Source organism: Hemitrygon akajei, chromosome 6 (genome assembly GCF_048418815.1).
Source record: "Hemitrygon akajei chromosome 6, sHemAka1.3, whole genome shotgun sequence".
NCBI lineage: Eukaryota > Metazoa > Chordata > Chondrichthyes > Myliobatiformes > Dasyatidae > Hemitrygon > Hemitrygon akajei.
In genome coordinates this window covers 116,963,622-116,975,742 of record NC_133129.1, presented here as the reverse complement: position 1 = coordinate 116,975,742, position 12,121 = coordinate 116,963,622, and the positions used below count along the sequence as shown (strand labels likewise).

Genomic DNA, 12,121 nt, shown 5'->3' with positions numbered 1-12,121 from the left:
AATAATTTCTCCTAGAACTTGCATTATTTTTACCTAGATGTGAAAGCTCTTACAAACATTTTTTTTAATTACTTGCTAATTTGCTTTCAAAATCTGCCTTTTAGCCTTTTATCAGTTTTTTGGTCATTGGTTGATGCTTCCTAAAACTCTTCCAATCCTTGGAATACTATTCTTGGTAACATTTTAAGCCTCTTATGTTAATCTTCTTTTAATGATTACACTTAACTGTAGAACATGTATTCAGCAGCATAAGAAATGCTTATAACCATGGTAAACCAAGGATTAAACTGTGGATCCAGCAATCCAGATAGCTGACTAAATATCCAGTGATACATTCAAGTTCTCCCATGGCACCATAGAAAAATTAAACTTAGTTAATTAAGCACACAACAATATGTTTAATCAGACCACAAAACTATAAAAATCATTAAAAATATAGTCTGGCTCACTTTTGCTCTTAAAGGAATGGAAATTCCTATCCTTGTCTGCTTTGCTCAACACTTGATTAGAAACATGTGAATTACCGAATTGACATTACCTGAGAATTAAAGAAACAGCTTGTGCAACTGTCCGAAGTTTACTCAATGCTCCATGGTTGGTATACTACTGCTATAAGATTTGGGAAGGTGTTATTTGGATATCTAAAATTAAAACAGAAAATGGTGGAAACCCTCAGCAGTTGGGCTGCATCTGTGAAAGAGAAACTTAATTAATGTTTCAGGTTGAAGTCCTTTCATCATAACTGGGTTAAAAGACAGGGTGAACAAGGCAGGCGAGAAAGATAGAAATCTCACATCAGAGCAAAACAGAACTTCTTCAGGTTTGAAAGTCCTAGAAGAGAAGTAGCAGTGAATTCAACTAGAAAGAGAAAATTTAAAAGAAAACCTGCAGATGCTGGGAATCTAAACTAAAACCAGAAAATTCTGGAAGTACTAAGAAGTTGAGGCTGCATCTGTGGGAAATAATCGGAGTTTAATATTTTAGGCCAAAGACTCTTCATCAGGATTCATAGGATTCATTTTCCAAGGAGGATACAATAATACTAGAGGGTATAGCTTTAAGGTGAGGAGAATGGTTTTTTTTACACACTGAGTGGTGGATGCCTGGAATGGGCAGTGCTGGAATCAGATAAGATAGTAATATTTAGGAAGCATTTAGACAGGCAGGGAATGGAAGGATATGTGCAGGCAGATGTGTAATTTAAAGTGGCATTATCCTTGCACAGACAGCATGGATAAAAGGGTGTTTTCCTGTGCTGTATTGTTTTAAGTTTCATGGGTATTCAGATCGACTGACGCTGGGTTTCCACCTGAAATGTCACCAATTCTTTCATACGTTGTTGTATAAGTAAGAAGGGTAGGCGTAATAAGCTGTGGCTTCAGCCTTAAACCCTTTCCGTCTGTTTTAAAGAATATCTATGTTTCTTTTGTTGTAATTTTGTCTTATGAAGTCATCATTGAAAATGATGCTTTTTGTTGTTTGTACTGACCGAAATAAAATTCCATTCATCCTCCCCCCCCCCCCCCCCCCACCCACACAAAAGCTGCTCAACCGGTTGAATTCCTCCAGCAGATTGTTTGTTGTGCTATAGAACTATCTTTGTGTACAAGGTCTCAGGGACGTGAAACAAATATTATTCACAGTTAAAGTTAAAACTGCAGATTACAGAAAGTCATTATCATTTGTATGAGACCTCAGAGCACCGAATTCAAACCTTTGACCTTCAGTGGTCCGACTTGTCCTAGTTCATTCAATGGTCAATAAATCTGCTCTGTCAACACTTCCAGCATGGAACAGCGACAGGATCCAGGTGGAATTTATAGCGTGAATAATCCCTGCTTTGAAAGAGAATGAAAAGACAGATGGTACATCTTACCTCTGCCCTATAATTGGTTCCCCATTTCCTGCAAATGTACCATAATCCATCCCGTAGAAATTCAGGCCCAGCAGGATCTTACTCCTCCATTTTGCTTCGGGATCCAATTCCTTAACGCAGGCTTGTATCCAGGGGATAGGAGAGTTGGGGCCAGGTCTGGAAGGCAAATGGAAGGTCAGCTCTCAAAGCTACAGCACATCAAACTGGATCAAACTGAATCCAAACTAAGGAAAAAGAACAAATGAAAGCCTAAAGATTCTAGAGAAAAAAAAAGAAATTTATTGGAGGAACTTGAGCAGTGGCCCAAAACACTGACTGTCTACTTCCCTCCACAGATGCTGCCTGATTCACTGAGTTCCTCCAGCAGTTTGTTTTTAGCTTCAGCTTTCAGCATCTGCAGCCAACTGTGCCCCTAAAATATTTAATGTGCCATGCAAATACAAGTCCTGAAAGCACAAGTAATTCTCAAGAACCTTGTTAGTTAGCAAAGTGTGACTTGGAATATTGGTACTGGCATCAGGGATTTGGTAAGGAGCTACTGATAGTGAGTAACGTTTTGGAAGCAACACACACAAAATGCTGGTGGAACGCAGCAGGCCAGGCAGCATCTATAGGGAGAAGCACTGTCGGCGTTTCAGGCCGAGACCCTTCGTCAGGACTAACTGAAAGAAAAGATAGTAAGAGATTTGAAAGTGGGAGGGGGAAATCTGAAATGATAGGAGAAGATAGAAGGGGGTGGGGTGAAGCTGAGAGCTGGAAAGGTGATTGGCAAAAGGGATACAGAGCTGGAGAAGGGAAATGATCATGGGACGGGAGGCCTCGGGAGAATGAAAGGGGGAGGGGAGCACCAGAGGGCGATGGAGAACAGGCAAGGAGTGATTGTAAGAGGGGCAGAGAGGGAAAAAAGAGGGGGGAACAAATAAATAAATAAGGGATGGGGTAAGAAGGGAAGGAGGGGCATTAACAGAAGTTGCAGATGGAATATAAGGTGTTGTTCCTCCAACCTGAATGTGGCTTCACCTTGACAGTAGAGGAGGCCATGGATAGACATATCAGAATGGGAATGGGATGTGGAATTAAAATGTGTGGCCATTGGGAGATCCTGCTTTCTCTGGCAGACAGAGCGTAGGTATTCAGTGAAACGGTTTCCCAGTCCACGTCGGGTCTCACCAATATATAAAAGGCCACACCGGGAGCACCAGACGAAGTATACCACACCAGCCGACTCACAGGTGAAGTGTCGCCTCACCTGGAAGGATTGTCTGGGGCCCTGAATGGTGGTGAGGGAGGAAGTGTAAGGGCAAGTGTAGCACTTGTTCCGTTTACAAGGATAAGTGCCAGGAGGGTGACTGGTGGGAAGGAATGGGAGGGACAAATGGACAAGGGAGTCACGTAGGGAGTGATCCCTGCGAAAAGCAGAAAGGGGGGGGAGGGAAAGGTGTGCTTGGTAGTGGGATCCCGTTGGAGGTGGCAGAAGTTATGGAGAATTATATGTTGGACCTGGAGGCTGGTGGGGTGGTAGGTGAGGACAAGGGGAACCCTATCCCTAGTGGGGTGGCAGGTGGATGGGATGAGAGCAGATGTGCGTGAAATGGGAGAGATGTGTTTGAGAGCAGAGTTGATGGTGGAGGAAGGGAAACCCCTTTGTTTAAAAAAGGAAGATATCTCCTTCGTCCTGGAATGAAAAGCCTCATCCTGAGAGCAGATGCGGCGGAGATGGAGGAATTGTGAGAAGGGGATAGCATTTTTGCAAGAGACAGGGTGGGAAGAGGAATAGTCCAGGTAGCTGTGAGAGTCTGTAGGCTTATAGTAGATATCAGTAGATAGGCCGTCTCCAGAGATGGAGACAGAAAGATCAAGAAAGGGGAAGGAGGTGTCGGAAATGGACCAGGCAAATTTGAGGGCAGGGTGAAAGTTGGAGGCAAAGTTAATGAAGTCGACGAGCTCAGCATGTGTGCAGGAGGCAGCGACAATGCAGTTGTCCACGTAGCGAAGGAAAAGAGGGGGATGGATACCCGTATAGGCTTGGAACATGGACTGTTCCACAAAGCCAACAAAAAGGCAAGCATAGCTGGGACGCATGCGGGTGCCCATGGCTACACCTTTGGTTTGGAGGAAGTGGGAGGAGCCAGAGGAAAAATTATGAGAGAAAGGACTAATTCCGCTAGACAGAGGAGAGTGGTGGTAGAGGGGAACTGGTTAGGTCTGGAATACAAAAAGAAGCGGAGAGCTTTAAGACCTTCCTGGTGGGGGATGGAGCTATATAGGGACTGGATGTCCATGGTGAAAATAAGGCGGTGGGGGCCAGGGAACTTAAAATCATTGAAAAAATTCAAAGCGTGAGAAGTGTTACGAACATAGGTGGGAAGAGATTGAACAAGGGGGGATAAACAAGGTATGCAGAAATGAGTTCGGTGGGGCAGGAGCAAGCTGAGACAATGGGTCTACCTGGACAGGCAGGTTTGTGGATCTTGGGTAGGAGGTAGAAACGGGAAGTGCGGGGTGTGGGAACTATGAGGTTGGTGGCAGTGGATGGGAGATCCCCAGAGCTGATAAGATTGGTGATGGTGTAAGGAGACAGTGGCCTGGGGCTCCTTAATGGGGTCATGATTGAGGGGTAAATAAGAGGAGGTACCAGTGAGTTGTCGCTGTGCCTCGGCAAGGTAGAGGTCAGTACGCCAGACTACTTAGTGGGTTTTATAGTGAGGTTGGGATTGGTGCAGAGGGAGTAGAGAGCAGAGAGTTCGGAAGAAGTGAGGTTGGAATTTGAACAGGGTGTGGTGAAGTGAAGACTGTTGATGTCCGATCAGCAAGTTAGCAATAAAGAGATCCAGAGCAGGCAGAAGACCAGAGCAGGGTGTCCATGAAGAGGAGGAGGGTTGAAGACAGGAGATGGGATCATCGGTGGGGGTGGGAGAGTCCTTGCCGAAGAAGTAGGCTTGAAGACGGAGCCGATGGAAGAAGAGTTCAGCGTCATGGCGTACGCGGAACTCACTGAGGTGTGGGCGAAGGGGGACAAAGGTGAGGCCCTTACTGAGGACAGAGCGCTCTGCCTAAGAGAGTTGAAGGTCGGAGGGGATGGTAAAGACCCAGCACGGATCTTTCAGTTAGTCCTGACGGAAGGTCTCAGCCCGAAATGTCAAATGTGCTTCTTCCTATAGATGCTGCCTGGCCTGCTGCATTCCACCAGCTTTTTGTGTGTGTTGCTTGAATTTCCAGCATCTGCAGATTTCCTCATGTTAAAGTTTTGGAAGATCACTTTTATGATTTATAGAAGATTGTTGGCCACTTGTGGAGAACCAGGTTTTCCTGGCACTCTATTCATTGTATTACTGCTCAGATAGAAGCCTTTCCCCAGCATGCTAGTGTGATGCTGGTAATGGTTAGTGGTGGTACAGACAGATGTTTACCATGCAAAGCCAACAGAACATGCACCCTCCTCTCAACAGACACGCAGAATAGGTCCTTTGGAAATAGAGGCAGAGAATATTGAGGAATCAAAGATGATTTTCCACTGAACTTGCATTTCTTCAGTGTAGGCACAATATGAATGAGGGGATGTAATGCAGAATGCCATATAAAATTTATTGAGATCAACCTTCATTTTATTTTGTAAAACTATTTTGAAAAAGTAATCAACTATTGCATGGTCTTTTGAAAAGTCAACACCTTCTCTTCTGGAACTCAGAAGTTAGGTCTGAGTCTTGAACTATTTTCCTGATACATAGGTAAAAAGCACCACCCTTAGCTCCTAGCTCCAATCCACACACCCTCTGCCTGGCCATTGCTCCAGAGTGGAGCTAGATTACACTTCCCTATGTTCACATGTAAGTATTCTTTCCCTCGCAGCAGGGGACTGGCAGTCTGTACCAGCAGCCTGCTGGTATCTGTTGGCCTCTGCATTTCCCTGGAACCACCGTTCTCTCTTCCAGCTCATGTTCCAAAACTGGTGGCAGTGAATGTGATGGAGAGGAGGGAGGTCAGGTTGAGTAGGGGCACTTCTTCCCTATCCCAATCTCTGCTCCTTCTCATAGTCCAGTTCCAGCTTGTAAGATTCACCACTCTCTGGAATGAGAGGGAAGTGGCTCACTGCATTGTACTTGTGAGAAGCGAGGCCCCAGACAATGATAGACAAGGTGTGGCTATGTCCCCTGGCAACACTCCACTTAACCAATCAGCACAGAACCCATAATAATGGTTCTGTGCACACAAGCACATATAAACATACATATCCATGAACACACATACACACACACAAACACATCCAGACACACACATATACAGGGATACAAACACTCACAGATAGATAAACACACAAACATGACCCTGGAGATAAGGGGTAGGTGGGGCCAGATCAGGCATAGTGCAGGTGAGATGCAAACCCAGTGTCAGAGACCCAGGAAAACAATCACATTCTGCTTTAGACTTAGTGTCTGTAATGACATCATGATAAAGGGTGGAACTGTCTCACCACAGATCTTACCGAGGTGTGCTTGAGTAGTCATACGTCATGAGACTGAATCCATCCACAACTTGGGCCAGCTGGTCAAAGTCCTGCTTCCTAAACATCCCAGACTGATTGGTCCTTGAAAGTGGAAGAGACAAAGTCAGCTTTGATAATTAACAGCAGGAAGAGGGTGTTGCATTGACAAGCGTTATTGATCCTTATCTGATGCCACTCAACCCATGATATACTTGGGCCAAATCCACTACCTTTTGTAGAATTTTCCACTCAAAGGATTGGCATTCCCATACCAGGCTATGATGCAGCCAGACAACACGCTTTCCACCACACATCCATAGAAGTTTACCAAGGTTTTTGATGACATGCTGAATCTCTGCAGACTCCTGAGGAAGTACAGGTGCTGTCATGCTTTCTTTGGAATTTGAGATAGTGACACCCAGGATTTTAAAGTTATTGACCCTCTCCACCTCTGCTACTCCAATCAGGATCATGGACCTCTGATTTCCCTCTCCTTAAGTCTATAATCAGATCCTTGGTCTTGTTGACATTGAGTGAGAGGTTGTTGTTGTTGTTATTATACCACTCAGCTAAATTTTCAATCTCCCTCCTATATGCTGATTTTGATACCCCTTTTGATACAGCTCACAACAGGGGAACATGAATGGAAATGAATACTACACAATCATCAGAAATCGTCATCAGAAAATAGATCTGGAATCAAGTTACCATGCTGGCTCTTTCAGTGGGCTGAGCAGTTGAGATGTAAACAATGCAATGGGAAGCTCCATTAATTTGCACAGTGCAGGAGATTTAATGTAAAATGCTTATAAGATGGCTTTTTAGAGCAGCTTGTGGTTGAGCCCACTAGGAGAAACGCATTTTCTGTGTTGGGTGTTGTGTAATGAACCAGATTTGATTAGGGAGCTTAAGGTAAAGGAACCCTTGAGAGACTGCGATCATAATATGATAAAATGTGCCCTGCAATTTGAGAAGAAGCTAAAGTCAGATGTATCGGTATTACAGTGGAGTATACGGAATTCCAGAGGCATGAGACAACAGAACAGAATGCAACTAAAGAGGGAAAAGATGGAATATGAAGGCAAGCTAGTCAATAATATTAAAGAGGATACAAAAGTTTCTTCAGATATATTATTAGTAAAAAAACAGGCAAGAGAAGATATTGGTCCACTGAAAAATGATGCTGGGGAGGTAGTAATGGAGGATAAGGAAATGCGGACAAACTGAATAAGTATTTTGCATTAGCCTTTACTGAAGAAGACACTAGCAGTATGGTGGAAGTTCAAGTGTCAGGGGGCAGAAATAAATGAAGTTGCCATTGATATGGAGAAGGTGCTTGGGAAATTAAAAGGTCTGAATGTAGATAAATCACCTGGACCAGATGGACTACACCCCAGGGTTCTGAAAGTGATGGCTGAATAGATTGTGGAGGCATTAGTAATGATCTTTCAAAAATCACTAGATTCTGGCATGTTTCCAGAGGACTGGAAAATTTCAAATGTCACTCCATTTGTCAAGAAGGGAGAGAGGCAGAAGGAAGGAAATTATAGGCCGGTTAGTGAGACCTCAATGGTTGGAAAAATGTTAAAGTCAATCATTAAGGATGTGGTTTTAGGGTACTTCTAGGCACATGATAATATAGACCAAGATCAGCATGGTTTCCTTAAGGGGAAATCTTGTCTGACAACTCTGTTGGAATTGTTTGAAGAAATAACAAGCAGGATAGACAAAGGAGATTCGATGGATGTTGTCTAACTGGTTTTTCAAAAGGCCTTTACCAAGGTGCCACACATGATCCTGCTTAACAAGTTAAGAGGCCACGGTTTTACAGGAAAGATATTAGTATGAATAAAGCAGTGGCTGATTGGCAGGAGGCAAAGAGTGGGAATAAACGAAGCCTTTTCTGATGGGGTGCCAGTGACTAGTGGTGTTTCACAGGTGTCTGGGTTGTGACCATCTCATTTAACGTTGTATTCAATGATTTAAATGACGGAATTGATGGCTTTGTGGTCAAATTTGCAGACACTACAAACACAAGTAGAGGGGCATTAGTGTTGAGGAAGCAGGGAGGCTACAGAAGGACTTAGATTAGGAGAATGGGCAAAGATGTAGCAGATGGATACAATGTAGAAGAAATGAAAGGGTAGACTATTTTCTAACAGGAGAGAAAGCTCAAAAATCTAAGCTGCAAAGGAATTTAGAAGTCCTCATGCATGATTCCCAAAAGATTAATCTGTAGGTTGAGTCAGCAGTGAAAAAGGCAAATACAATATTAGCATTCATTTGAAAGGACTAGAATATAAAAGCAAAGATGTAATGTTGAGGCTTTGAAGGCAGAGGTTAGGCCTCACTTGTGAGCACATTTGTGCCCTTTATCTAAGAAAGGATGTGCTGAATTGGACAGGGCTCAAAGGAGGTTCATGAAAATGAAAATGAAAGGCTTATCATATGAAGAGTGTTTAAAGGCTCTGGGACTTGTTGGAATTTAGTAGTATGAAGGGGGGTGTCATTGAAATCTATCAAATATTGAAAGGCCAGGACAGAGTAGATTGGAGAAGATGTTTCCAGTGCTGGGGGAGTCTAAGAACAGAGGACACAACCTCAGAATAGAGGGATGTCTATTCAGAATGAGGAGAAATTTCTTTAGCCAGAGAGTGGTGAATTCTGTAGCATGAATCTGTGGAATTCATTGCTACAGACAGCAGTGGAGGCCAAGTCATTGGATATATTTAAATATATTTAAATAAATGTCTGTAGTGAGATGCTGAAGATGTTCTATAGGTCAGTTGTGGAGAGCGCCCTCTTCTTTGTGGTGGCGTGTTGGGGAGGAAGCATTAAGAAGAGGGACGCCTCACGTCTTAATAAGCTGGTAAGGAAGGCGGGCTCTGTTGTGGGCAAAGTACTGGAGAGTTTAACATCGGTAGCTGAGCGAAGGGCGCTGAGCAGGCTACGGTCAATTATGGAAAACTCTGAACATCCTCTACATAGCACCATCCAGAGACAGAGAAGCAGTTTCAGCGACAGGTTACTATCGATGCAATGCTCCTCAGACAGGATGAAGAGGTCAATACTCCCCAATGCCATTAGTCTTTACAATTCAACCGCCAGGACTTAAGAACTTTTTAAAAGCTATTATTAATGCTTTTTGAGATAGTGATTTAGATGCATATCATATTTTTTTTACTGAGTTAAGTATTGTATGTAATTAGTTTTGCTACAACAAGTGTATGGGACATTGGAAAAAAAGTTGAATTTCCCCATGGGGATGAATAAAGTATCTATCTATCTATCTATCTATCTATCATTTAAGGCAGAGGTTGATAGATTGTTGATCAGTCAGGGAATGAGGAGTTAAGAGAAGGAGGCAGGACATTGGTGCTCACAGGGAAATGGATGAAAAAGCAATGCAGACTCAATGAGCTGAATGGTCTAATACTGCTCCTATGTCTTATGGCCTTGTCATTAGTAGAGATACTTCTCACCGCTCAGTGATCCAAGTATTTTGTTTTCATAGTTCTGCTGGCCATAATGATCTGTTATGTAATCTGGTGCTTACCCTGGTGTGATTGCTGGCGGGATCACTAACAAAAGGTTCAGCATGGCTCCATGCAGCGATTCTGCCAGGTGCCGAATCATGTGAGAGAGTTCCCTGCAAAGCAAACACATCTCATCAGAGGCTATCCATGCTCACAGTCTGCACCTGTATCTACCATTCTCAGAGTGCACTGTGTTGTGGGATGGAGCTTAGAATTTGTAGCACGACACACATACATTCATATAAGGGAGGGAGAGGGGCAGGGAGAGGGAGAGACTATAAAAAGTATTTGCCCCCCCCCTTGGTTAAATTGGTCTAAACTTCTATTATTAAACACAAAATAATTGATTGCATAATTACTCACCTCCTTCAACTCAATATTTAGTGGATGCACCTTTGGCAGCAATTACAGCCTTGAACTTGTTGGATAGGTCTCTATCAGCTTTGCACATCTGGATACCACAAATTTTCCCCATTCTTCTTTACAAAACTGCTAAAGCTCTTTCAGATTGCATGGGAATCGTGAGTGAACAGCCCTTTTCAAGTCCAGCCACATATTCTCAATTGGATTGAGGCCTGGACTCTGACTTGGCCACTCCAGGACATTAACTTCATTGTTTTTAAGCCATTCTTGTGTAGCTTTGGCTTTATGCTTTGGCCATTGTCTTGATGGAAAACAAATCTTTTCCCAAGTCGCAGTTCTCTTGCAGACGGCATGAAGTTTTCCTCCAGGATTTCCCTGTATTTTGCTGCATTCATTTTACCCTCTACCTTCACAAGCCTTCCAGGGCCTGCTGCAGTGAAGCATTCCCATGGCATGATGGAGCCACCACCAGGTTTCATGGTAGGGATGGTGTGTTTTTGATGATGAGCAGTGTTTGCCTTACGCCAAACATAGTGTTTAGTCTGATGGTCAAAAAGTTCAATTTTGGTTTCATCAGACCATAGAACCTTCTTCCAGCTGACTTCAGAGTCTCCCACATGCCTTCTGGCAATTTTCTAGCCAAGACTTCATGTGATTTTTTTCCCCCCCAACAGTGGCTTTCTCTTTGCCACTCTCCCATGAAGCTGCGACTGGTGAAGCACCCGGGCAACAGTTGTTGTATGTACAGTCTCTCCCATCTCAGCTACTGAAGCTTGTAACTCTTCCAGAGTTGTCATATGTCTCTTGGTGGCCTCCCTCATGAGTCCCCTTCTTGCACAGTCACTCAGTTTTTGAGGACGGCCTGGTCTAGGCAGATTTACAGCTGTGCCATATTCTTTTCATTTTTTGATAATTGACTTAACTGCAACTCCAAGGGATATTCAGTGACTTGGATATTTTCTTGTTTCCATCTCCTGACTTGTGCTTTTCAATAACCCTTTCACAGAGTTGCTTGGAGTGTTCTTTTGTCTTCATGGTGCAGTTTTTACTAGGATACTGGATTGCCAGCAATTAAAACACTCTGACTGAACACAGGTCTTCAAAAACAGATCATTTAATTATGTGACTTCTTAAACCAATTGGCTGCACCACTGATGATTTGGTGTGTCATATTAAAGGAGGTGAATAATTATGAAATCAATTAGTGTTTTACATTTGTAATTAATTTAGATCACTTTGTAGAGATCTGTTTTCACTTTGACCCAAAAGAGTCTTTTTCTGTTGATCAGTGTCAAAAAGGTCAAATTAAATCCCCCATAATTCAATGTTGTAAAGCAATAAAACATGAAAACTTCCAAGCGAAATGAATACACGTATGCAGAAGGCTAGATACTGGCCAAGTAATTAAAACTCTGCTATCTTTTAGTGGAGGTAGTGAAGAAAGAACTGGGGATGTCAAAAAAATTGCAGACAACAAAATCTACACCTTTCAATAGAGCAAAAGGAGAACTAACAAACAATCTGAAGGTAATCGAGAAAATAATTATAAGTAGGATTATTTTCGCTTTGAAAATCACTATAATGTGAGCATGAACTGAGGCGAATACATAGCAGCAATGAGGCTGATGGAACCAAGACAGGATCAGGCTCTGAGAACGGTGGTGCACGAGGTGCTGGGGCACAGACCACAAACTCCTGCAACACCATGAGCATCTTGGCATGACAGAGAGGGAGAAAAGGAGTTGAGGTTACCCACAGCACTATATTAGAGGGGACAGCCAGTGTTCAAAATGAGAATTGCCTGCCTTCTATGGCAGTGGACACTTTGACATACTGTTTTCTCAAATCAATCACCCAGCCTAA

General features: G+C 43.2%; 1 protein-coding gene across 1 annotated transcript in view; it reads right to left on the bottom strand.

Moving 5' to 3' along the window:
• chid1 (chitinase domain containing 1) overlaps window positions 1-12,121 on the bottom strand; it is a 143,349-nt gene that overhangs the window by 34,266 nt on the left and 96,962 nt on the right. Inside the window, exons 7-9 of the mRNA XM_073049109.1 lie at window positions 9,916-10,008; window positions 6,360-6,461; window positions 1,877-2,032 (exon numbers count right to left, since the gene is read on the bottom strand). Of these exons, the coding sequence (XP_072905210.1) occupies window positions 1,877-2,032; window positions 6,360-6,461; window positions 9,916-10,008 (351 nt within the window). The remainder of the gene's footprint in view (window positions 1-1,876; window positions 2,033-6,359; window positions 6,462-9,915; window positions 10,009-12,121) is intronic.